This window comes from Emys orbicularis, chromosome 9 (assembly GCF_028017835.1).
Source record: "Emys orbicularis isolate rEmyOrb1 chromosome 9, rEmyOrb1.hap1, whole genome shotgun sequence".
Classification (NCBI taxonomy): domain Eukaryota; kingdom Metazoa; phylum Chordata; order Testudines; family Emydidae; genus Emys; species Emys orbicularis.
This window is the reverse complement of record NC_088691.1, coordinates 102694217-102721469: the sequence shown is the minus strand read 5'-3', so window position 1 is coordinate 102721469 and position 27253 is coordinate 102694217. Positions and strand designations below refer to the sequence as shown.

General features: G+C 52.1%; 2 protein-coding genes across 2 annotated transcripts; both read right to left on the bottom strand.

The window, feature by feature from the left end:
• Nucleotides 1-1440: 1440 nt before the first annotated feature.
• LOC135883935 (receptor-transporting protein 3-like) lies at nt 1441-4656 on the bottom strand. The gene is made up of 2 exons (XM_065411208.1): nt 4402-4656; nt 1441-2190 (listed from the first exon to the last, which is right to left on the bottom strand). The coding sequence occupies exons 1-2, from the start codon at nt 4587-4589 to the stop codon at nt 1668-1670; spliced, it is 711 nt and encodes a 236-aa protein (XP_065267280.1). The 5' UTR covers nt 4590-4656; the 3' UTR covers nt 1441-1667.
• Nucleotides 4657-8135: 3479 nt separating this feature from the next.
• Nucleotides 8136-11499, bottom strand: LOC135884021 (receptor-transporting protein 3-like). Its single transcript, XM_065411309.1, has 2 exons — nt 11354-11499; nt 8136-8691 (listed from the first exon to the last, which is right to left on the bottom strand). The coding sequence occupies exons 1-2, from the start codon at nt 11497-11499 to the stop codon at nt 8136-8138; spliced, it is 702 nt and encodes a 233-aa protein (XP_065267381.1).
• Between the last annotated feature and the right edge of the window lie 15754 nt (nt 11500-27253).

The window sequence follows — 27253 nt, the reverse complement described above, 5'->3', positions numbered from 1 at the left end:
AGGAGAAGCATCTCCCCACACCCCCAGCCTTGGCTGGGAGACCTGCCAGGACATCCTTCCCCTACATCCCGCTGCCAGCTCTCCTCTGATTGGAGGATGGGTGTGACAGTCGTCTGTCGCAGTGGGTTTGCCATTCCAGGCTGCCGGAGAGGGCGTGTGCTGGCTGGATAAAGCCCGCCCAACCAGAGCCTGAGCTGGGAGGGACGCCGGGGCAAGGCCAGGGCGCAGCCTGAGCATGTCGCCCCGTCACCCTGCACTGCCCTAGTCCGGGACTGAGACGCTAAGGCTGGAGGGATCGTGGAGGCTTTGAGTGTTGGATGGACGCAGAGCTTCCTCTCAGGCATCTGGGATTTCTGTTACACTCCCACTGAGTGGCTACTGTTGGCAATCACCCTGGGGTGCTGCCCCTGCTAATAAAGGGACTAGGATAGATCTGTGCACCAGGGCAATTGCTGGGTGAACTCCTGCCTCCCCAAAGGGTGTAGGGTTCACACAACACCCCAGCAGAGAGGGAAGCTCCCCTGCTTCCTCTGATATTTCAATTTAAATGTGATGCGTTATTGAACTGATACAATAAGGAGAAAATACCAAAGCCAAGTATCGGTCTATTAACATGGAAAATACAGGAAGCAGGAAAAGGAACTGCTCTATCCAGTACAGTATTGCAGAGGCACTAAAACTCAGCGGGGGCCGTTTTTCAACAGGGACACAGACGGAGTTGCCTTTTCCTTGTTACATGTAAACCAAGCCAAGAAACTCCTTCATCTTCAGACGGCTGCTCGGCCCAGGATTCTGTCTGTGAGACAGAAAAGCACACTGCAAAGCGGGATGTGACCAATGATTGACGAGCAGCCCCTCGTTTCCTGCCATGCAAACACCAGGTATACAATGCCCAAGAAGGCTGTAATTAAGGATCTGAACTTGCTGTCCTGTGAACATGGTCCCTGCTTCTGGCCTGCCCCCGTGCCAAGCTCCTCCACTGGGGACTCTACTCAAATCTAGGCCTACATCAGCCCCACTCCCATGGAAGGGGACAAGTTATCCGGGGATCGATTAACTCCTCGGGCCAGATCCTCAGCTGGTGAAATCAGCAATGGAGCTACCTGGCTCTGGCTCCTGGCGTTTACCCCTCCCGCCACCCCAGAAGGGACGGGGAAATGGCCCTCCAGTTGTGCAGATGATCCAGGATGCATCTTGCACACAAGAGCAATTACTCTCAAGTCCAGCCTCTCCTGGGGCAGCAAAACCCCCTCTGGGGTCCTACCCTTCCCCTCTCAGGGGGGTACAAGGCATAGAGATGGAGCATGAGGATTTGACGGGGCAGAAGGCCCAATCTAATGCCCACTGGAGTCAGTGGGAGTCTTTCCATTCATTCCACTGGGCACTGGATCAGACCCCCAGAGGGGGGCACAGGTGCCAACAAGAAGGGGCATAATGTGCCCTCTTGCTTTTGAGGAGGCCTGTTTTTTACAGCCCCTGTTTATTACCCTGGTGCATTACGAATGGGCATGATCAGTCTCTCTAAAGCCTTTCATGGTAATATTAAGCATATGATGATTTCCCAGGCAAACGGCGCGGGCCAGATTTTTTTTTCTCCATGAAAAAGGGAAGGTGCATTAGCAACCCGTGTGGATAATATTAGGGAACCATTCTGAGCGCTGAATTTCCTACTTCCCACTAAAAAGCACAGCAAAGATGAGCAAAACCACCACAAAACACAAGAGCTTCCAGTCGCTCTCTGTGTCTGCTCCCCGCCAAGCCTGCTGGCCAGGCTGAGAAGCTGCAGCCGGAGAAGTGGGGCTAACGAATCCGTAGGTAGATGAGTAGGGCTGGATCTGCAGGCCTTTGCCTTTCAGATAACAGATCCCCAGAGCACACGCCTCACAACGGGTCGTGTCATGTGGCCCTTCCACATCTTCTTCGACTATGGGGTCAGCTAAATCACGGTTTGCGATGGACTCTCGGTAGCATTTCTCACGGATCTTCAGCACCAACTTGTCCAGGATCCTCTCAATGTTCTCCTGGCTGAACGTGGGCGTCTCAAACTTCGCTCCATGACACTTCTTACACTTCTGCCCACAGACCCTCATCTTTACCTGCCCCTGGCGCTGGCTCCGGTCCAGGTGCATGTGGAAGAGAATGAGCACTTGAGCCGATGGCCAGTGACGGGTGCAGCATGAGCACTGAAACCTACGGGGGGGAAAGGAAGGAACATTTAACCCGGCGCCCACACCAGCCCCCAAGCTCAGTGCTGAGAAAGACTCATCCCCTGACATTGGGCTTGATTCTGCAAGGGGCTGAGCGCCCCCAAACCCTGTTGCTGTCCACGCAAGCAGCGCTCAGCGCTCTGCAGGATCAAGTGCCCATATGGCATAGTCCTAATAGCATTCACTCACATTCACCTGCCACCCCGAAGGGTCAGGCAGCAAAGTGTTGGACAAGTTCACAACTTGGTAATATTTAATAACTGAACACTCCAGCAGAAGTGCCAGAACCTCCCCTGCCCCGCCTCTTCCCCCTGAGGCCCCACCCCTGCCCCACCCATTCTCCCCAAAGCCCCGCCCCCATCCACTCCTCTTCTCCCCTCCCCCCATCGCTCGCTGCTTTTCCCTTCCCCCCTGGCCACCCAGGGACTCGCCTGTGGAGCTGGGGCTGGGAGCTGCAGCTGCCTGATGAAGGTAGGAGGCGGCCCAGGCTGAGTAGGGGCTGGAGAGGGTGATGACCCGGCGCCTCCCCGCCTTCCCTGCTCGCAGTAACCGGATTTTGGGTGTCTGGTCAGTAGATCTGATCAGACACTGCCAGGTCTCCTTTTCTACCAGAAAGTCCAGTCGAAAACCAGGCAGCTGGCCACCCTACAAATTCAACGTATTGGGTTGCAAAGCCGGCTCCTGTTGGACTCAATGGGAGTTTTGCCCTTAATATCCAGACCTTTCTACAAACATTGCCAACTCAAATGACTTCCCCAGAGGAAAGCTCCAATGCAATTAAGTTTCCTCCCCTAGTTCTAGATGGGCAAAGACTCTACTTACTAATCAATCCGAGTAAAACCCAGCCCCCATTCCGCCTGGGAGAATAGTCACTTCCTCCACATGGGCTCAGCATGCCCATGGGTCATATTTCATGCAGCATGGCCCACTGCAGCTTTCCGAGCTGGACTGAGCCTAGAACTGAGGCACTTTTCAATTTACAGCTGAAGTCTAGGCTCATTCAGGATCAGTCTCCAACCTGAATTTGTTTGCATTTGTGGATCAGTCTCTCGCCCATAATGAGAGATGAGCAAAAAATTCATTTGGAATCATTTATTCCACAGTTTTCATCTCTCCTTCTCTTCACAGCCAGCAAGCAGAGCACGATTGTCTTGACCGCTGCCTATCACACTGACCAATACTGTCTAAATGTTTCCTGATGCTGTCTGTATCCATCTGTTGTCTCTTGTCTTATATGTAGACGGTAAACTCTTTGGGGCAAGGACTGTCTTTGTTCTGTGTTTGTACAGCACCTAGCACAATGAGGTCCTGACTGGGTCTCCTAGGTGCTCTGGTAATACAAATATGTAGTGATAATAATATATTATTAGAGGGATAATCTCTGTGAATAATTCTTGGCCTACTGTCCCTTAGTGAGTATTTGACATTCGAAATGTGATCAGTGTTGACGTGCCATGTATATCACTTGATCCATCTCTGTTCCCGGATTGGATGAGCACAGCTCTTAGCTGACGGTATCTGGAGTGAAGACGTGTGGTCAGATATGAAATTGAAAGATGCATATATCCTGCAATAGTAAATTCACTGCTTCCGCCAGCTTTCTGCTTGTTTGCTAAACTACTGATGGAAATTCAAGGGAATTTGTTTAAATATGCTGTCTTGCTCTAACCATGACATCATTTCCACTCCTGGGAGGGGGGAGTCACAATTTCCTGCTCTACAGACTTTTACGGTGGTGGAAAATGCTAATTAACAGGAGGCAAATATTTAGTGCCATCACGGTGACTCATCAGCACTAATGGCTAGGTGCCGTACAGCTAAATCCCTTTTACACGTGTGTGCAGCGAACACAAGGACTAGCCCAATTGATCATTCAGTCGCAGCTATTCCCAAATTTCGCACCTGCCCTCCCTGCTTCCTTCCCCACTAACACTAACCTAAGCCTCCCCTAACCCAGGCTGTGGCCTTGCCCACGCTCCACCCCAAAGCCGGCGGGGGCTCAGCTCGGGCCAGTGGCCAGGGCTCAGGACGGTTTGGCTGGGCTCCTCTGGCCGCAGTGGGGGAAGAGGGCTCAGGGCTCTGGCAGGCAAGGGAGGTGGAAGGGACGGGAGGCTAGCCTCCCCAAAGGCGGGGTTCACGTGCCATCCATGCCTTCGAGCATCATTCACTGCCCAGTTTGTCTGCTCCTCCTCACCTGGCAAATGCTTTTCTCTGCTGGTATAGGTGCCATCGGCGTTCTGGGTTTCGAGGACTGAGGTTATCCTCCACGGTGAGAGACCAGGTGTTATTTGGCTTCTCCCATTCCATCTTCTGATCAAACATCCGCTGCCAGGTTTTCATGTTCTCACCTTCCCCTTTACAGCCTCTCTTGAGCAGCAGCATTTATTGTCTGAACCAGGAATGTGACTTATTTAAGGGGGGGGGGGGCCTCCGGGTCTGCAACCGTCCCCTCCCTCTCTGAGGAACAGCCTTGCACAGGTGGGCTCCTTTGCCTCGTTGCTACCGACTCAGGACCCTGGGTGTGGAACGAAGCTCAGGGCTTGTGAGAAACGAAACTGAAAGGGGAGCTAACGTGCTGCTTGTATGCAGGACTGCCCTCCCCACAGGGATCAACTCCACGGTATTTCCCCTGGGCCACATTCAGCCCGGGGACCACACATCCCTGCTGGAGCTCCACAGCTTTCTCGTCCCCTCGTGCACACACAGCCTCAGCAGCAGACCCCACTGTATCCCACCTGACTTTGCAGCACTCATTCCCTCCTGTAGGCATCTACCTCCCTTTCCATAGGGTGGTGCTGCCACATTGCTGCCACCAGGAGGCGCTGCTTCAGGGAGACGGGGAGGGACTTCCAGCCGGGGCCAACGGTCTCTGGATCAATGTTTTTGCCCTCTGCATCATTCAGCCGTCCTCGGGAAACAGGCCTCAGCCCTCTCCTCGCCCTGCAAAAGGCTGCAAAGCCCTCCTGGGAAGAGCCGTGTAAAAACCGACACACAAGAGGCCATTTGCAGGGCACAAGACGTTTTACTGGTCCTACAAACGCCAGGAACAATGTATTCTTGAGCGCCATCTAGCGGCACCTTCTCTAATATCTAGTTACAGATATACGCACACAGCGTAGTCTTGTGTAGCGCGCCCTCTCCACCCGGTTACCCTCTTTAATGCCAATCTGCTTACAGGTTTTGATGGATAGGTCTGGGTTCTTCTGGATCCCGCCACACACTCAGCAGGGTGTATCTTCTTTATTTTTCCCTATGAAGATACCTCCTCGCTCCTTCCTGGCAGGGTCACCAGGGCAGCTTGGGAAGAAAATTCTAACCACAGGGTAACTCCCACTTACTTGCCAGATAGTTGGAGACTCCCAAGAAATAACACAAACACATACAATATCTTCAGCACAGTAATTATATTAAACAGGAGACAAATACAACATAACAGGGTAAAACACTATTCTTAGGGTCACCGGTGCCCACGCTGCTAATACCCGTTACTTTCCCCAGTCACGTGACCTGATGTAGCAAAAGTAAGATTAGTGTCCCGTTGGTACGCGTACTTTGTTGGGGCCCTTGATGACCTATGACCACGAGATCGTCTCTGCAGTGGTTTAGCAGTGACTGGGTTCAGTACAGCCCAAAGGACTCACAAGTGGGAGACGATGGTAAATTCCCCCACAGGTTTAATAGGCAGCAGGATATAAAATCCCCAAACCCTCACTCCCTGGCTTGAGGACACAGCTCAGGGAGTAGGGGGTCCCCAAAACAAGTTCCCTGACTGACTAACTAAAAGATGGTGCACTCACAAACTCTATGAATGATCCTCACGTTCAGAGCTGACTCTGGACTCCTCAGTCACTGCAGAGGGGCTGATCTCTGCTGACTGGGATCCTCTTCAGGCAGGAATCAGGCTGCTGCGGTCCCAGGATTTCCCCTCCCCACAAAGGGGTGCAGGGCTCAAGGTGCAGGTTACACAACTGTACTAAAATCCAAACTGTCGTCTCCTAGCCCAGCATCCAGACTCACTCACAGCAGGCAGCAGCCCTGGACTAGCAACAGGAGCAGAGCTGACCATGTGGGGACTGGTCTCCCCTAGGGAGCTGGAGGGCGAACTCAGCTTGGCTGGGGAAGTTTCCCAGCAAAACTCTACAAACTGGGAATTATCAGTGGAGAAGGAAAAGCCCAGCTGAGGGATCTTGCTGTCAGGTCCCTAGAGGCCAGTTCTCCGGGGGAACCCTGGCCTGGGACACCTTAGCTCCCCCCACAGCCAGTCCTGCCCTTGCCCTGGCTGGCTCCAGACAGACTCAAAAAAATGGCTCCTCCCCTTTCCTGAACTCCCTGTGTGGGGCATCTCACTCCCTATTGGTTGCCGGGCAGACTCTGAGTCTGCCCAGGCTCCCCCTCCCCACCAGGGACAGTGCGCCTCTCCCTGAGCTGCCAGCAGACAGAGCCCCGAGAATCTAGGTCATCTCCTTGGGGGTGCACTTGTAACACCACCCTTTAAAGAAAAGGACGCAGAGGAGAACTTGCCAGGGGTTTGCAGCAGACTTTCCGAGCAGTTTGTCACAGGCAGGCAACAACAGCTGGCCCGTGGGACGGAGAGGTTTCCAGAACGTTTCATGGGAACGCATCAAACCCGCGTTGAATGTAAAGGGCTCAAGGCCTGGCCAATCAGCCTGACACACAAAGGGCCTGAGGTTGTGAAACAGCCTCCCAGTTGCAGGCGGGAAACGTTGTGTCTACAGGCACTAAAATTACAGGCATCACGGAGGGTATCTAGACTCCTCCCGACTCAATTGCAGCTACATAGATATTTAAACAGGAGGCTGTCTGTCCTCAGGCAGCTTAGAAAATCATGCCCAAGTTCTCTATCTAGGGGCAGGGGTTCCACCAACTCAAGAATCAATGAAGCCCTAAACACTCCTTTGAACTCCCTAGGATCAGGGGAGCGAATTCAAAGGTCTTTTGCCTGACGTACATCTTTCTGTTCTATTGCTCGGCTTATCCAGGGCTGGATCCTGGGGAAGATTACATATGCAACAATTAAAGAGCCGTTCTACTCTGAAAACTGACCATGCAAAAAGGGAACTTAGGGGTCCATAGCTACCGTCCCCCAATGGCTCTTAGATGAAATCTGCTCAGCTGGCCAATAAAAAGATATTTGTTCTAGCTCTCAGCCCAATGCACGCATTATCTATTATTACTAGGCTTGGCAGAATTTGATTACTTTTTTTAACAGAAAATATCCATGGTTATTTTTAAGCTTTTTTTTTTTTTTCCTCTCTGTAAATTTTCACAGCTGCAAAAAAAAATGGGTTAGGCGTTTTTTCCAAATGTTTATTGATTTAAATGTTCATAGTTATGGGAAATTAGGAGGCAGTCAGGCAGTTGGGGGGGGTCAGACAATAATTACTTCATGACAGACAATGTTGCGATTCAAAAAATTAAAGCTTTATAACCGTTAAAGCGCAAACTGTCAACATCGCCCGTCAAAATATACCAAGTAAATATCCTGAAATCAAGTATCAGAGGGGTAGCTGTGTTAGTCTGGATCTGTAAAAAGAGTCCTGTGGCACCTTATAGACTAACAGAAGTATTGGAGCATAAGCTTTCGTGGGTGAATACCCACTTCGTCAGACGCATGTCTGACGCATCCTGAAATCAAATGCTAACAAGGCCCCAAGCAGCATTTTTCTTACTTTGCCTATCGGTAAATTTCAATTACTGATGTTGGTTTATGTGTGTGTGGTGAAAATTAACATTTACTCACATTTACAGATAAAAATTTAATCTTTCCAAGCCCAATTATTACTCAGGTTATTACAAAAACAACAAGGAGTCCGGTGGCACCTTGAAGACTAACAGATTGTGGATACAGACTAATCAGGTTATTACAGTTCAGTTACATTAGGGACAAGTATGAGTGTCGAATTTCCACTACTTGTTTTTGAAATAAAGCAGAACAAAAATGAGCACAGCCAAAAATATGACCAAACAACAACTGTAGCAACAGAAGCGCCGCCAGTCACAGCTGCTCCCCGAGTCACGGCCGCTCCCCGTCTCTGCTTCGCTCCATTCCTCCTGGGCAGGAAAGATGCGTGGCAATAGAGAAGCAGGCCTAAAGAAGGTGCTGGCTGGTGCTTGGGCTTCATATTTCATGCAACAGATGCCCAGCCGGCAGGCTTCACAGTGGGAGCTATCATGCGGCCCCATTATCTGAGCTTCCACAATGATCTTGGACAGGTCATGGGGATTGATGGCCTCTCTGTAGCATTTCCCGCGAATCTTCAGCATCAGGTTCTCCAGGACTCTCTCGACGTTCTCCTGGCTGAATTCAGGCAGTTCCAGTTTCGGCACAAGGCACTTCTTGCACTCTTGTCTGAAGATTTTCATCTTCACCTGGCCCCGTCTCTGCTTCCGGTCCAGGTGCATGTGGAAGAGAATGTTCACCTGAGCCGAGTGCCAGGTGTGCCAGCACTGTGAGCACTGAAACCTAACAGGAGAAAGCAGGAGACAAAACTTAACCAGATTCAAAGCCCTCAACCGGCTGCAGCTGCTAATCTGAGAACTCAGCCTCTGTCCCGCAAGATGGGTTCCGGAGCACTGTACACGGGCAGTGGAGATCGAGAGGTGTAGGTAGTTATTACTCGACGGAGCGCTATCTACTAGCACTGAGGAATGTATAGCATTGTTTATTAGTTAGTAGGTTCAATACAGCTGTCGTTGTTATGCCTTGCAAATGGTTTCCGGCATGAGTTCACTCTAAACAGGATGGCTTCTGCTCCTCTATATGATAGATATTGAGTGCTGGTTTTGGCTACAGATGTTTGACATTCAAATAGTTATGGACTCTAGTGGCCTCTGGACCATATCTCACGCTTCCCCGATGCCTAGAATTCCCTCCTGATCTGCAGCAGCAGCTATCGGATACTGACCCAACACACAGCTTTCTGTAACATTGACCCAGGTGCGGTGACGAGGGCCAGGAAATAAAGACCAGTCTGTTCCCCGCCCCCCTGCATGCCATGCCCTCACTGCGTCGAACACCACAGCTCCCCTCGGCCACCTTCACACCCCTCCTCCAAACCTACTGCTTCAAGAAGGCTTCCGAGCTGTAGCCCCTCAGAGGTTTAAAAATAATAATGGTCATGGTCATAAAAATCCCCTTTGGCCCCGTCTATTGAGAGTTTAAGCTTTCTAGGGGCAGAGATTCATTGCTCTTTGGCTGAGAATGCCTAGCCCAAGGGAGTGCAAGCTGACAGAGGCCTTTGGGTCCTATCACCATCCAAATAACTGTACATCACATGCGTTAGCTTCCCAAGTGACCACACGCTCATACTGTCCTCTCCCTCCTCTCTCCCTTTCCCGGCTCCTCCATCTCCTTCTTAATTGAGATTGTAAACTCTTTGGGGGCAGGGAATCTCACTTTTGCTGTATTGGACAGCCCCATAGTGCTCCATAAGTAACATATAACAATCATCCAAGTGTTCGGTAGAACGAGGTATAGATTTAGCTGCTACTGCATCCATATTTGCTCCCAGAATCCTTCTGCAAGCCTCTCCTAGGCTGCTGCCTGTCCACCGCAACCGGCCCCTGGCTCCAACTGATCTTTCCATTGTTATATGGATTCGGGCTGACCCTTAGAGTCTTCCTCTCTGGCCCCGCTTGCAGGCGAGAAACAAAGAGGCGACCCTAGAGAAGTAAAGAGCCAGCAGCAAAACCGACCCAGTTTGGGCATGGTGGCTCCGTGGGCACCTCTGAGGACAGCAAGCTCAGCATAATTCAGCAGCCATAAAGCTGCAGGCCTGGAGCCCTGGGGGTGGGGAAATAAACACCGGGGATGAAAATCAGCAGAATGAGTGGGCGGCAGCACTGGGTCAGATTTCGAGATGACACTGACAATGTCTAGAAGAGCCAAGGTGGGTGTAATTCACTGCTTCCCCCAGCCCCGTCCATGTGCATGACCCAGCCCTCCATGGCCACCCCTGCATTGTCTGGCCCCTCACTCACCCACCCCCAACCTACCCCTCGGCCTTCTCATCTCCCTCCTTCTGGGTCAGCCTCTTGGTCTCTCCCCACCCCCTCTTCCTCGCCCTCCCCTTCTGTCACCATCTCCCTCCCTGCTGGTACTTTCCAGACATTTCTCCCTCCCCGCCCATGGCTTTCTGTGGTCTGTGGCAGGTCTAGCATGCTCCAGAGCAATAGATATTATCATAAAAATCCAGCGCCCAGATACTACAATGATGGTCACACTGCAAATATTTAGGTAACTAGACATTGTTAGAACTGGTCAAATTATTCCTTAAGATTATTTGCAATGATTGAGCCCTATTTTCTGGTTAGTGAATCATTCATCAACTGATTCTACATTTGTTCATGGGCTTGCTATTTGTAAGGATTCACCAAATACTTTGGGCTAATAGCCCTCGCCGTCTTCAATTGTTGCCAAGCCGGGCTCTTTAACTGGTCACCTGAGCCATATGCTATTGCTTCTGCGCCCTGATTGGATGGCGAGCATTCTAAAGCAGAGGATAACAAACGATGGAGTTCAGGTGTGAATTTTCAGGCGATGAATCAATCGCTGCTGCTACATTTCGTGAAACTCCTGGGTTTCGCACACATTTTGACAAATGCCCACTAGTTGTGCAGATATTTACAAATATAGAATAATATGATCTCACTCATCACAGGAAACGGAACTTGGAGTCTGTATTCACAAGACTATTAGTGAATAGAGCTTGCCTGAAAGTTCAAAACTGTCAACAAAAATGGTGCAAAAAATCCACAAAATTTGTCAGTAAACATCTCTTTGTTAGAGCCGATAAGTGATTCCTCCCTTCCCCCCTCCCTATGAAAAATTTTGAGGGGATGTCGAAAAACCGAAACATTTTCCGTTTGGGGCTTTGGGGAGAAACCCCAACGTTTTTTGAAAAAAACAGCTGTTTTTCATGAAAATTTCCATTCGATCCAAAAAGCCATTTCCCTTCGAATAATCATTTAGGAGGAAGATTTGCCACCAGCCTGACTCTTTGTGCATTAGTTCTTCCTTTACTGTTCAACCAGCTCTTAACAGCCTGTGGTAGTGCTATGCAAGGAAGATGCTGCTGCTCACAAAGCCCTTTGCTAACCCCGTTCTCCTGCTCCCTACCCCTCACCTGGCAAACGCATGTTGTTGCAGGAATTGCTTCCATCCAGGGTCCAGGTCGTTGGACTGAAGGTTATAATCCACCTTCAGAGTCCACCTGTCTCCTGGTTTCATCTGCCCAATCTTCTGAGAAAATATTTGCTGCCATATCTCCATGGTCCCAACTCATCTGCCTTTGGAGCTGGTTTCGTTTTTGCACTATGACCGTGATCTGCTGGAGGGATCCGGACTGAAATTTGAGTCTCCTGGCTTGTGACTTCCACGGCTGTGGCTGGGGAAGAGACCTTTGCGGGTTGCTTTCCTTTCCCCAGAAACAGGTGCCATCCCATGGCACAGAACCAAGTTTGGTGTTTGTGAAGTTCGACCTTTGCTTCCAGACAAAGTCCCTGCACTGAGTCACACCCAGAATGACTTTGCTGACACTGCAGGTGCTCCGTGTGGTGCCAGCCAGGGCAGAATTTGGCCACAACACAATACAGAGCAGCTCTCCCAAAGGAGTCTGCTGGTTTTGCATCTGTGGGCTGTGAAGTAGTGGCCATGCACGCGGGTGACTCTGTCTGTCAGTGTCTCTGTGCATCTCCCATGCCAACCCAGCACTTCAGCCGGTCTGGGTGTGCTTAGGAAGTGTCCTAGGGAGTGTTGTCATTTGGGGGGTTCAAATGATAATGATTAAACTAGTATCAGGATGTTTCTAGCCCCCACCCTGCCTCCCAAACATAGAGCAAAGACAGTTCTCTGCTCCAAAGCGTTTGCGGTCTAGATAGACAACACGCAGGGGAGGATTCAGGAAACGCAATTCACCCCATTCCTTGCTATTTTCATTTTGCTTTAACCCAGTTCCTATGTATTTGTTCACCCCAAGCTAGGGTTTATAGTGTGTGTCCATAGGCAAATACTAGCCATTTGGGTCCATCTCTCACCATTTCCCTCTGTGACTTCCCCTCCCTATAGCCACCGGCTTCCTCCCACAACTTCTTAGGATCTTTTCCCGCGCCCGGCAAAAATGCATTGCGAACTTTCTTATAAGAATGTTGTTTGCATCTCGTGTTCATTTCCCCAGCCCCTCTCCTCCTGACGCCACAGTTTTGACCTTGCTCGGCTCCTAGCCAGCCAAGGCAGCTTAAAGCACAGGAGCGGCTCTGTAAACAAAGCAATGCCTCCTTTAGTTACAGAACAGAGAATTCCCTTGCCCCTGCTCTGTTATGGCCAGCCAAAGCCAGATTGTTTGTAAACTCTTCAGGGCAGGGACCAGGTCTACCTCTCTCTCTGCAGCGCCTAGCACAACCAGGCCACAATCCTGACGGAGGCCTGTGGGCACTACCATCATATACATAACAATAATTCATCATAATGTGTGTCTGATGGTCAATCTAGTTGGTAATTACCCCACCACCTAGCATCTGGCTAACAGCCTCCCACCGCCATCACTGCTCATGGATAACCACACTTGGGACCAGAGGCGAATTTACCATGAAACAAACAATGCGGTGGCACGGGGCCCCCAATGACAGGGGTGCGCAGAGACGTGCCAGCAGCAGGGCTAAGCCGCGTGCAGAGACCCCGTGACACACACACCCCCGCCTAGGAGCCACTGCCAGAGGGGTGTGCCGGTCGCTTTGGGGTGTACCGGTCGCCTCCCTGACCCCTCCCACACCCCAACCTCCTGCCCTAGATAAGATAAGAAAAGATAAGAGAGAAAGTTCTTTTTCTTGGATGGGTCCCGAGAGGGGACCTCCGAAAATAAAGCTGCGCACAGGGCCCCACTAACTCTACATCCGCCCCTGCTTGTGACTTCCCGTCTCAGTCAGGCTCCGGACCGTAGAGCTCTAGGGACATAGGACCTCCTGTGTCATGGAGTCCAGCCCACGCTACCATGGGCCCCTGTCATATAATCCCATTCATAAATGTACCAAGCTCCATCTTCAAACTAGCCAGGTGGTTCCCCTCTCCTCCCCCGCACTGGGGGCTGGTCCCAATCCTCACTCTTCAGCTGGTTAGAAACCTTGTTCTACACCTCTACCTCGATATAACGCTGTCCTCGGGAGCCAAAAAATCTTCCCGCATTATAGGTGAAACCGCGTTATATTGAACTTGCTTTGATCCGCCGGAGTGCGCAGCCTCGCCCCCCCGGAGCACTGCTTTACCGCGTTATATCAGAATTTGTGTTATACCGGGTCGCGTTATATTGGGGTAGAGGTGTAATTTCCAGGCTAAATTTACTCAGAGCCGGGAAGGGGGACACGGGGTAAAGGCTCAGCGGCGTCAGAGCCAGGGAGGGGACCCGGGGTAAAGGCTCGGTGGCGTTGGGGTCGCAGAGGGGAACGCGGGGTAAAGGCTCGGCGGCGCCAAGGAGGGGGACGCGGGGTAAAGGCTCGGCGGCGTCAGAGCCGGGGAGGGGGACGCGGGGTAAAGGCTCGGCGGCGTCGGAGCCGGGGAGGGGGACGCGGGGTAAAGGCTCGGCGGCGTCGGAGCCGGGGAGGGGGACGCAGGGTAAAGGCTCGGTGGCATCGGGGCCGGGGAGGGGGACACGGGGTAAAGGCTCGGCGGTGTCGGAGCCGGGGAGGGGGACACGGGGTAAAGGCTCGGCGGCGTCGGGGCCGGGGAGGGGGACGCGGGGTAAAGGCTCAGCGGTGTCGGAGCCGGGGAGGGGGACGCGGGGTAAAGGCTCGGCGGTGTCGGAGTCGGGGAGAGGGACGCGGGGTAAAGGCTCTGTGGTGTCGGAGCCGGGGAGGGGGATGCGGCATATGCTTGCTTAGAAACTAACCCCAATAAACATCCCATTGTCTGCACTTTGGACTTCTGGCCTTTCGCTGCTTGCTGTCTGCGTGACAAGAACCAGGGACGCGGGAAGGTTGAAGGAAAGCCCTCTAACACCCAGGCTTTCTCCTTCAGCAGCTTCTCCTTCCCTATCAGCTATTTTTTGCTTCTGTTCAAGTCCTAGCTGCTGGTTTGTCACTGCAAGCATTTTCCCTGGGTCTGCTTCCTTATCACTAAAAAGAACAGGAGTACTTGTGGCACCTTAGAGACTAACAAATTTATTAGAGCATAAGCTTTCGTGGGCTACAACCCACTTCTTCGGATGCATATAATAAATTTGTTAGTCTCTAAGGTGCCACAAGTACTCCTGTTCTTTTTGCGGATACAGACTAACACGGCTGCTACTCTGAAACCTGTTCCTTATCACTGGCAATTAACAGATTTTTCCATTCCTGCTCTGCGGCCTTTTGCTTAGCATACAACCCTCTCTGTAAGCACAATTCTTCCAGGCTTTTTCTGTCAAGATCTTGATCACGGGTCACTCACTGTAACTGATTTTTAACCCTTAAACTCTCCAATATCAAAATTAAATTTTGACAAGTGTGTGGTTCTGATCCAAAAACCCAATTCACCTGTGGTAATGTGTATCCAAGCACAACTACACCACTGTGACCGGGGTCCCAGTGGGGGCCAGCTGTGGTCACTCAATTAGGGTGAACTGCAAAGACTGGGGCAGCCAAACCCCCAAAAGCTGGTGGATATTCCAATACTTAGATTCACCAGGCCAGCATAAAACAGCTTCTTTATTACCTTACTGGTTACGCACAAGTCCAAACAACACAGTTCCCTTAAAGTGATCCAGCCTCAGGCCTCCATCCTGGTACCCACATCAAATATGATGAACATTTTTGTAAATCTTATTTCATCATATAAAAGAAAAGGTTCTACCAATCCCAAAGGATCGGACACATTGCCTCCCAGGTTAATGAATGTTTCAGATCTTACCCAAATACACACTACGGCCAATTCTTATTAACTAAACTAAAATGTATTAAAAAACAAAAGAGAGAGAGGCTGGTTAAAAGATCAATATACAGACAGACATGAGTTCAATCCATTGAGGTGCAGATTCACAGGCAGCAGAGATGGTGAGCTTTGTAGTTGCAAAGAGTTCCTTTAGAATTCAGGTCATAGGTCATAATCCAATGTCCAAATCTCATATTCAGGGCATCCCAGCTGAACTGGGACCTCAGTCTTGCGACTCAAACTTCCCCTGATGAAGTCTAAGCAGATCTGAGATGACAGAATCAGGACCCAAGGATCTTGTATACAATTTCATGTCCTCTTTGGGATTTCCTCAAGGAACAAAAAGTCATTAGGATGACTTTGAAGGAGGTCCATCACCAGTACTTAGCTATACGAATTAACATAAGGCCGTTTGCTTTTTCCTCCATCATTCACAGTACCGGAGATCCGGAGATATCCCGTGTTTACAATTCATTTAAATGCTAGGATCTTCTTTTGACCTCTGAATTATCAGAGTACAGCATAGACAGGGACTGTTGATTACATTGTCCACCCTACTCATACATATGTAAATACACAAAAACACAAACACTATCTCCCCATGTGTCTTTTGAGGGTTATTTATTTGGTGGGATGTTTAACCCTTTCTAGCCATGCGTCACAACAACAAATATCCACAGTGAAAAAACTGTAACCAGTAATTATTGACTCAAACTGGTGGAAGGAATTTGTCCAGTAAACTATCTGACCAATCCTGCCTATTGCTCAGGTTTGGGGTTGCTATTGCCACCTCCAGTGAATGATACAGGGGCACCTGCAATGCACCTACATCCCCTCCCCTCTCTGACTCTCTCTTGAGAGCTCCATGTTGGGAAATGCCCTGCTCTTGGGGGGCGGGGGAGAAAAGGAGGTGGGAGATTTTGTTTTGAGGGTTGGAGGCCTGGGACAAGCTGCGTCTGGCAGCGTGGGAGCGGTTGTGGGACACAGACTTGGGGCTTCTTTGGGGGATCTCTCAGGTGAAGGTGAGGGAAGCGGTACACGACTGCTTGCTTCAGGGCATTTCCCAGCTGCTATGGGGCAAACGCTAACCACGGTGGGGATCAGGAACCAGCTCCACCTGTGCCTACCCCAGTCTCCCTGGCTGAGCGATCGGCCTAGCAATCTCCATAGCAGGGGCAGGGAGCTGCAGTGTTTTCTGCTCAGGCAGAGGCTGTTAACCCCCTGTGTGCAAATTACCTGCTGCTGCCAGCTCTCCCTGCTCTCACTCATTGGCTGCCAGAGACTTTTCATGTGGTTACATCTAGTCCCTGAGCTGTTTTTCAAGGGAGCTGCACTGAAACAGACTTTCCATGTTTACAGCAGGGGCAGAGCCGTTTGTGGGCTGCTTTCTTTCTCCCTTTGTTTCCACTACAGGCCAGACAAAACACACACACACCTCCCACCCCACCCCCGCTGCTCAGCGTGTTCCTTGAATTCACAGTGACATAGGGTGACATTCCCATCTTCCACCCCACCCCCAGCCCCCTCACCGCAGTCTGGGGAGACTCCATGGATCGCTCTGGAGTTACCGGGACAGCCGTGTCACTGAGATCAGAACTCAGCCCAGACGGCGGAGTGTAAAATACCAGATGCGCCAGTGACAGGTCATTTTCACGAGCCCCCAGAGGACTCTTCCACTGGAGCTCAGACCCCACTACCAAACGGTGAACAGGGTGTAAAGATGGGCTGTGTCTGCCTTAGTGAGCGCTTACCCACTGGATCCAAACTTCCACGGCTGATCAGCAAAGCACCGTGACCTTTGCAGCGGGGTGCGAGCCCCAGACAGACGCTTCTTCCTCCTACAGTGGAAACTGATGTTCTCTTGAAGTTAAAGCTCCTTGTGTCTGGGTGAGAACTTTAGTCACTTCTCACTCTCAAGCTGCCTGAGCGTAGCCAGGCAATACCCAGGCCATAGTTTTAATGCTGAGAACACGCCAGGGAAGCAGATACTGAATGGACTTGCCTTTGGAGGTGGATGGACTCAAAGGCGTTTGGATGAGAGTGCTGGCCGGTTATCCATGGTCCCAGTGGAAGCCCCACACAGAGCCCCTCTCCCAGGGAACAGAACCTGCCTTCGGAGCAGAACCCACAACTCAGCAAGGGTCGAGCCTGGGACATGAATTTCCATCCCGATCCCAGCAGCAGAACCATGGGCCAATGGTCTCCTAGTGAACCATGGAGCGAACCCATCATGGGGAACGAAAGCCCCGGCCCCATAAGGACGAGAAAAGAGAACTGGCAACATTAAAGCACCAGTCACCTGTTCGTTTCTCTCACTGATCAGTCACGTACAGGATTTTAGACTGCCATAGATTAGCATTAGTATTTATTTATAGAATGTGTATACGGTGCCATATAGTGTGCTGGATACTTTGCCGAACAAAGACATAGTCCCTGCCCCAAAGTGCTTGCAGGCTAACTTTATACACGACATTATTTATGTATTTATTATTAATTATTATTGTTGTTAATTAATTAATTAATTAATTAATTAATTAATTATTATTATGCTAGCAGTGCACCTGGGAACCTCGATTATGGCCCCATTGTGTCAGATGCAGACGTGAGTTGGTGGAGAGGATGGGTAAGGACATGGGCTCCAGCACTCAGAGCATGTGGTCACTTGGTTATGGTACCTGCCCATCTTCCTTCGGCGTTACTGGTGAGAATTTCAGAGCAGGCTAGGGGATTTAGGTACATGCCTTCCATTTATTTTAATGGCAGATGTGCCCAAATCCTCTAGGATGGACTAAAAATCTCAGTCCAGTTTGAATGGGAGTAAAACGCCTGTGAAGTTAGCCTGTCATCGGTGCATTGTAACTTTTCTTCCTTGTGCCCATACAAACCAGCCCCTTCAGCAGGAGCAGATGTGGTACGAGCAGAATAGCCTTTCCTCCTACTGTCTGCTATAGCCATGGAGGAAGGAGCCTGGTAATCGAGTCTATTATTTCCCCCCTCTGGTAGCTAGCTGGTCCCGAATGCCCTCTCATCTCCAAACCGATCATGAGAAATGTGCCTGTTGCAGATGTAAAGTAAACCAGCATCTCTTTCTAGCCCTTGCATCTGAAATGCGCCCCGCCTTAGAAAAGCTGGTGTCATGGAAATCAGCCCTCACTGTACCACGGTAACAATACTCAGATCACAACTCCTCAAGTTCTGAGACTCCGGAGTCATCGCTGGGCTCTGCTCCCTTTATTAAAGTCTCTGATTTGCTATTACTAAAGGGGACTTTCCCGTTACCGCCCCCGAGCCTGAAAGTGCGCTGACGTCCTATTCCATCGCATGCACACACCTACCAGCCCTGCCCGGGCACCCTGCCTCTTCCCGGCAGTCACCGTGGAAACGAAAGCGCGCCCTGCAGTACCAGCGCCTTGGTTGGTAGGATGCCACGCCGACACCTCCGTGATGGCTGCTCATCAGAATAAAGAGAGATTTTTAAGGCAGTACAGCCCAGTGTGTAGCTCCCCTGCCTCATTCACACCCCCTGGAGCTGTTTGTGCTTAAACTAAGCGTCCACGTTAATCTAACCTGAGCTCTATTAATGAGGCAGGCCTCCTAACTGACTGGAAAAATAACAGGAGTACTTGTGGCACCTTAGAGACTAACAAATTTATTAGAGCATAAGCTTTCGTGGGCTACAACCCACTTCTTCGGATGCATAACTGACTGGGTGGAGCTGGGCCTCTCTTCTTCACCTCACCCCACCATTTCTTCCTTCTCTCTTATCTGTCCTCCCCTTGGCCTCGGGGTATAGCAGCCTACGGCCCCCAACAATCTTCCCCTTTGCCTGTCACCTCCAGCTCCCTCTCTTTCTTTGTGACCCACCCCCTGCCGTGCAGGACCCAGTAGTTCTCTGTTCCCTGTCCCAGACGCACAGTTCACACCACCCATCCTCTCTGGGGCTGCGGTATGAACTGCAGGCTCCCTGCGTACACCCTCTGCCCCGGCTATGCCTCGCATCCAGTTTTCAAGGATCCCCCCTCTATGTCTCCATCCAAAGCTACATCTACATTTATGGTGGGGGTGTAGCGTGCAGGCAGCACACGTGTAGCTACACGCCGCAGGGAAAGGCTCCGGCAGCGGGGAAAGGCTCCAGCAGCGGGGAGGCAACCGGACAGCACGCTGCTAAAAATAGCAGTGTAGACATGGGAAGCACGGCTTGGGCGTGTAGAGAGCTGTGTAGGGTACATACCCTGGCGTTCAGGCATGTAGAGTACTCTACCCACCTATGCAGTCTTCACCGTCTACACTGCTATTTCCACCCACGCTTGCTGGGTGGGCAGTGTCTGTACTTTGCATGCTCCCTACGTGGAGCTGTACCTGAGAGGAAGGCTGGTCTAGTGGTGATGGCACTGGGTTGGGGTGCAGGAAAGCTGGGCTCAAGTCCCTGCTCTGCCACTGCTGCCTGTGTGACCTTGGGCAAGTCCCTTAGTCTCTCTGTGCCTTGGTTCCTCCCAGGGGCGTTGGGAGGATGAATATGTTAACAACTGTGAAGAGCACAGAGGGGGACCATTAAGTAGCTAGATCTGCATGGTCCTTCAGTCCTCCTTGCTAAGGTACTAGGAGAAGTGCCAGCTGTGATGTAGATGCCGGAACAGGACCGCCGGCCTCATGTAACATAGTGCAGTGAACAGCTACCAGCTCACCCTCGAGCCGGGCTAAATTCATATCTGCGACCATGGAGAAAGGTTCTGCCAACCCTGTAAGCCATCCACTTCCTCCAAACTGTGTGGGATTTGAACTCTAAAGGAGGTAGGGGATGGGAATTAGGCCCAGACACTCACTGAACTGCAGAGATGAAATGATCCTTGAGGTTCTAGAAAGGAAACAGAAGTTCGGGGGGCGGGGGACGGACCATCGTGTAAAGGGGGGAATAGAAAGCTGTGCACTTCTGGTATGGAAACCCTAAAAGCGATACCCACCAAGACAAACATTAGTGCCTCCTCTAGGAAAGTAGGGATCTGGTTGCTCCCTCAATGGCAGCACCCCAGTGAGATGCTCCCTCCCTGGGGGACACGGACACCCCACTGAGACGTGCTTCCTTTCCAACCCCTGGAAGCTGGTGTATTTCCAGGACAGGATACTGCTGATCCAGTTCAATCCAGCCACGTGCAGGGCTGATTCCTCAGTACTTAGGAAGGAAGGAAGCCACAGAACAACGAGATGCCAGAGCAAACTCAAAGCAAAACTAGAGAAAGCAAAACTAGTCAACAGGGAGGAAATGCACACTGAATGTAGCCCTGAAGCACGCTCAGTGAAAGGCAGCCAGAGTTCTCAAGTGGGGGAAAGATGGAGGAGACTTTCTGACAGAGGGAAATTTGAGAGAGAGAAACTGGTTCGGAGGTGCCAGCTGACAGCATGCAGGTGAACGTATCCATAGATCCACTGATTGTTACGGCATAGGCCCTTCCAGTTTACTGCTTGTCCGGATGCAGGGATGGAAGTCTTATTTCTCAACTCTAGGTCATCATTATAAGCCCCAGAGTGGCCGTCAGCCATTATCCCAATGAGAGCCTCCAGTCCATGGCTCATGTTTAGCCACCTAGGGACAGGCCCAGCTTCGGATCCCAATGGTCCCAGGATGCCTGCTTTGTCCTTCCGTAGCAGGACCTTCCATCCATGGAGCTCAAAGCCCTTTAGAAACATTAATGAAGGCTCACAATACCCACTTGCGCAGGGATGTATCATGATCACCCCTGTTCACCGGCACATGGCAGCACATTCCCAATCGGGATGAAAGCAAATTTGGAAAACACGGAAACTTTTAAATGAACTGAAAGCCCCTTGTTTCAGACCCCTCTAATCAGGAGTAACTCCACTGAAGTCAGAGACGGGTCGCCCATCCAGACAACAAGAACCAAAGGAGGGGAGCAGGTAATTTGGTCACCCCATAGAGGAGACCCCCTGTGTTGGAGATGGGTGTGATGGCTCCCCCTGAGACCTACCAATGTAGGCAAAACTGAAGGTGGGGAAAATGCAGGGAGGAGACTGGGGTCATGCTGGGAAGGGGAGGGGTGGTCTCTTAACAAAGTCTCAGCTCGTGTTTGGCCCAGGAGTAGAAGGAGGTTTGAGGGGTCTTCATTGCAGAGAACCTGTGAGCTCAGCCCTAGCTGGGGGAAGGTGTTTATCCCAGCCGGTGGGAGAATGATGCAGCAAGATTGAGTGTGCCTGGACTTGGCCCAGTTGTCAGAGCGGCGCCAGGTATTGGTGGTCGGAAGTGGTTGCACTAACTGACAGCCCAAAGTACACAGGAAAAGGAGAGCTGCTCGGGAGACCACACTTACCACACTGATGCAAGCCTGTGTGGCAATCAGCGAGAGGAAGAACCAAGCCTGCCATGGCCCTGTGTGAAGCCAGGGCCAGATTAATCTTTTGTGGGCCCGGCACCAAACATATTTGTGGGCCCCCATGTAGTCGCTATGGGTCCCTTGTGAGTGTGGGGCTGGTGTGGCAGTGCCGTTGGCACCATGGTAAACTCAGTACTGAATCTCAGAGACAGTTTTCATTTTGATCACACACCTCTGCAAGACTATTTGTATTGCCATACACAGCTTCCTTGGGCCCCAGTTTTTCTCACTGAGCTGTACCCATGTGGGTTTACCAGAGTCCACAGTGAGCAGAACTTTCATAGTGATCAGAAGAAATTCCCCAGATTTATCTCCTTCCTCATATCTCCTTCCTCATTCCGAAGTTTGGTAGCCATGTGTCCACTACCACCCTATTTCACCAGTCACTGTCTGTGGTCTTGGTCTCAGTTCAACAAAGTTCCACAGCCAGCAGATACCTGATCAGTTACCCCAGCCCCCATCCTGCCACTTGCGAACAACATTCTCCCAACCCTGGCTCAGTGAGCCCTTGGCCCCTGGGAACCTGAAGTCACCAGCCTTTCTCCCTCTGCTCCCATCGACATGCTATTCCACTACGTGGTCACCACCACCTCTCCCCACGCTTGTTTCCCTTCTACCTTGGACATGCTCCCCCACCAGCTGGGGGTATTCTCCCCCTGCAAGCCTGACCTGCTTCCTCTTTCCCTGCTCCCCTTGACATTCCTTTCCTACTGGTGACTGGCGCACTGGGGGAAACACGAGTAGCCATGTACAGCTCCAGTGACCCGCTGTCCAGCAGGGATAACAGCAGCTTTCTGAACAGACACCTCTCCGTTCAGTTTGGCTGTGAGAGTTTCAGAGAAGTGTGTGTGTGTGACTATCAGCATTTCCCAGCAGTGAGATCTACTGTGTTATTAGATGTGCAATAGTCTCCCTTGGGAAGTGGCTTTGGAGAACATACTGTCAGGGGCAGGGCTTAATTTGTAATGAAGGAGGTGTCGGGGCTCAAGCAATTTTTTTACTTTCATAACTGACACGGCAAGCGCAGAGGTGCCGGGCTCTGAACTGCCAGGCCCAGAGGTGCCGGGGCTCTGAACCGCCAGGCCCAGAGGTGCCGGGGCTATGAACTGCCAGGCCCAGAGGTGCTGGGCTCTGAACCGCCAGGCCCAGGGGTGCCGGGGTTATGAACTGCCAGGCCCAGAGGTGCCGGGGCTCTGTCCTGGCAAGTCTTGGCACAAATTAAGCACTGGTCAAGCACAGTTTTGCTTTAGCTACTGGCATAGGCTGGAGCGAATTCAATGGGTCTGATTCCCCATCCCCACTGATGTACCCAGTGCTTAATTTGTGCCAGGGCTGAGCCCCGGCACCTCTGGGCCTGGCAGTTCAGAGCCCGGCACCTCTGGGCCTGGCAGTTCAGAGTCCCGGCACCTCTGGGCCTGGCAGTTCAGAGCCCGGCACCTCTGGGCTTGGCAGTTCAGAGCCCCGGCACCTCTGGGCCTGGCAGTTCAGAGCCCCGGCACCCCTGGGCCTGGCAGTTCAGAGCCCGGCACCTCTGGCCCTGGCAGTTCAGAGCCCGGCACTTCTGGGCCTGGCAGTTCATAGCCCACCCCTGGGCCTGGCAGTTCAGAGCCCCGGCACCTCTGGGCTTGTCATGTCAGTTATGCAAGTAAAAAAATTGCTTGAGCCCGGGCACCTCTGTCATTACAAATTAAGCACTGGCTGTACCTTTCTGTAGACACTAGACTGTGCACAGGTATAAATGTTAACCCAAGGCGCTAGTGGCAGCAGTTCTCAAAGTGGGTCGCGACCCCATTTTAATGGGGTTGCCTGGGCTGCCGTTAGACTTGCTGGGGCCCGGAGCCGAAGCCCAACCCCCACCGCCCAAGGCTGAAGCTGAAGCCCAAGAGTTTCAGCTCTGGGTGGCGGGCTCAGGTTACAGGCCCCTTGCCTGGGGCTTCAGCTTTGGCCCCCTACCTGGGGTGAAGGGGTTCAGGTTGGCTTTGCCCCCCCTCCACCCAGGGCAGCAGGGCTTGGGTTGCCTCAGGAGCGTAGTGATTTTTGTTATCAGAAGGGGGCTGCAGTTCAATGAACTTTGAGAACCCTTACGCTAGCACAATGGACAATCAAATCCACGACGTTATCGCTACCTGTAATTTAATGTTGGTGGGCCCGAGTCTCCTCACTTACATCAGTGTGAATCGGGCGTAACACCTCAGGAGGTAGTGCAGCGACACCGCTGTAAAACTGCAGTGGGGCCAGCCTCCGGCCCGGCTGTAACGCCGCTGAAATCCGTGAGGTGACACCTCACAGAGCTGGAGGTCGGTGCAGTGGTGACTCAGGTTAGTCATTCTAGATACAAAACGCTTTCTCCACAGCCGAAACCTAATCCCACCAAAACCACAGAGCCCACCTTGTCTTATCTCTGTTCCTAGAAAGACCAACCAGCCAGTTCAGCAAAGTGAACGTTCCTGAAAGGCCAGAGTCTCCCGGCTACCAAACTGCAGCCTGCTGGCACCTTCGACCTTTGCATGGTGTGTAGGCAGCTTCTGTCCCAAGCTGGTAAACGGGGGTGGGGAGGTGGCTTTGCAGCATTAGCCTTTCCCCTCTGGAGGATCCACGACCAAGCTTGCCTTAGGATCACAAGTGAAAATGAGTTTGTTAGGGCTCAGCGTAGTGCAGGGTGGACACTGCAGCTATTACCCGGCATTTCAATACCATTGGCAGCCTGTACTATAAAGACCTGCAGAACTGGAACAGCAGGGGGCACTGCAGGTCAGGCGTGAGGACCACAGGACTAGGATAGCACTGGGGACTGCCGGTCCATCGGGCAAGGGCAGAGCCGTAGAGGTCCAGGATTGGACCAGCAGGGGGTGCTGAGGCGCACCAGCAGAGTTCTGTGTGAGGGAGGCCTAGGTCCTTGTCTTTTGGGTGCCCCACCTGTGCTGCAGTTGCAGGCGCTCCAAAGAGATGTTTGGTGTGGAACCTCCTGCTGAAGAGCCATGAACGGCCAGCAGCTCTGCAGACACATGTCCCCTGGCCCTGGGGAGCCTGTGTGGAAAATGACAATCTGCCTGAACCTACCGCACTGATTTTCTCGGTTTCGTGTGAAGTGGAACTGGAACTGCCTGAACTAACATCCTCCCCCCACCGAGGGGGCCTGCTCCTATACTGAGAACGAGCAAAGCTCTGTCCCACAACCCCCTTCCACCGCCTCGGCCCTTCTTTCCCTTCCTCTTTCTCTTGTTTCCTTCACAGCCTCAACGCCCGACTGCAGTCTCAGCCCATGGCCTGGGAAGGAAGATTATGCGCTCAGCGCACGCCCACACTCAGCCTGAGCGGAGATCAAGTCCGGGTGAAAGCCTAGGGTCAGATTGTGGCCTGTGTCAGGTGCAGAGCCGCACTGGCACAGGGGAGCTCTGGGAGCGATTACCTCATTGGCGTCCCTTCTGGAGCTCCCAGACATCCCATGAGCTCACCCACCGACGCGCCTTGAGGAGAACCCCACCTGCTCTCCACTGCACATCCTGCAGGCTGTGCCGGCTGGTGCGGATGGGAGGGGCCCATGGCCTTGCTTCTTCCCTGCCCTTTCCTATTTCTATGACTTTGGCGCTTCCGGGTGCCAGTTGGGATGGGAGGCCATGTTATGCTGGGTGCTGGATAGACCTGGCTCCTTCCCGCACTCAGAAGGACCATTCCCTGAGCTCAAGGCTGCAATTGTGCCTGGCTCCGGTATTGGGGGCACAAGAGGGGAAGGTTCTTTGTGCCCTCCCCATGCATGGTCTGTCCCCTCCTCTCTGCTTCCCCTCTCTGTTCATTGCTTTGCAGCGTCACGGGGGGGCTCCCTCCTCTCCACGCACACCCCGCTGGGCCCGGCATGCTGGGAACTGTTTCAGAGGCACTGCTGGGACGTGCATCGTTTGCTGACACCTGGCTCCCAAAGGTCTGATGCCCGGGAATCACAGCCTTGTATTCCCAATGCCACTGCCTGCCATGTACCCACCCCCACTGCATCTGCCCTTCCTCAGCCAGAACGTGGTGCCCAGCTGATGGGCAAAATCTTGGCCAGCCTCCTGCAGGTGTGAAGGGGCGAAAATGGGAGGAAAGACCCTTCCCCACCCCTACCTAGTGCAACGGCACAGGAGCAGGGACAACGAAGGACCCACGGGTTTAACCTCCCTGCTCCCGCTGACGTCACTGGGAGTGATACCGTTGGCTTTGGCAGAGCAGAATCATGCTCCATTGGGTTACCACTGGGGTGGGGAGTCCGGCTATGCACCTGCTGGTGCTCCATATCTCCATAGCCAGAAGGTGGGAGGCCATAGCCAGACCTCCAGCAAAGATGTTGCTACCGGCAGCAGGTTCTGGAAAGGAGAGAACGCTGCTCTGAATGACAGCGAGGAGCACTGCAGGACTTACCTCCCTGGCTGTCCTACTCCATCCTGCCCTGTGCAAGCAGGTTGGCGGAGGAACTTCCTGTGATGGGTTGGATCACAGAAACCCCCTGGGGGCTGCCAACTGATGTGCCAAGACTACCTCTACCCCTGCTTTCCTGCCCTGGCAGCTTAGGACTTCAGTGCCCTGCCTGGTTTGAGCCAGACCCATTAGCCTGCTGCAAACCCAGACCCAGAGCCTGAACCACGCCCCCTAACATCCATAGGCTTAATTGAAAGCAGCTTAAGAAGTGTTCCTGTCTTTAACACTCAAATGCCCAACTCCCAGTGGGGTCCAAACCCCAAATAAATCCATTTTACCCTGTATAAAGCTTATACCAGGTAAACTCAGAAATTGTTCGCCCTCTATAACACTGATAGAGAGATATGCACAGCTGTTTGCCATCCCCAGGTATTAATACATACTCTGGGTTAATTAATAAGTAAAAAGTGATTGTATTAAATACAGAAAGTAGGATTTAAGTGGTTCCAAGTAATAGCAGACAGAACAAAGTGAATTACCAAGCAAAATAAAACAAAACATGCAAGTCTATTAATACAATAAGAAAACTGAATACCAATAAAACCTCACCCTCAGAGGTGTTCCAGTAAGCTTCCTTTTACAGACTAGTCTCCTTCTAGTCTGGGTCCAGCAATCACTCACACCCCCTGTGGTTACTGTCCTTTGTTCCAGTTTCTTTCAGGCAGGGGTTTCAAACATGCGGCTCGCGGGCTGGAGTTATTTGCTGCGGCCTGCCAAGCTCCCTGCGGCCCCCTGCCCGAGTTATTTCCTGCGGCCACCAAGCTCCCCTGACCTGCCACCCCCCTCCCCCTCAGCACGCCACGTCCCCGCTCCTCTGCCTACCTCCAGGCGCTTCCCGCCGCCAAACAGCTGTTTGGCGGCCCTTAGTGCTTTCCAGGAGGGAGGGGGGAGGAGCAGGGAGCCACGCGGTCAGGGGAGGAGGCGGAGAAGAGGTGGGGCAGGGTGGGGCCTCATGGAAGGGGGTGGAGTGGGGACAGGGGCAGCAGGGGTGTGTGTGTCAGTGAGGCAAGCCTCGGGTACTAGCCCTCATGTGGCCCTCATGGTCATTTGAGTTTGAGATCCCTGGGTTTCCTTTGGGGTGGAGCTGCTATCTCTTGAGCCAGCTGAAGACAAAATGGAGGGGTCTCCCACGGGCTTAAATAGACTTTCTCTTGTGGCTGGAGACCCCCTCCTCTCTCCTATGCAAAGTTCAGCTCCAAGATGGAGTTTTGGAATCACATGGGCAAGTCACATGTCCATGCATGACTCAGTTTTTACAGGCAGCAGCCATTGCTCACATGCTATCTTGA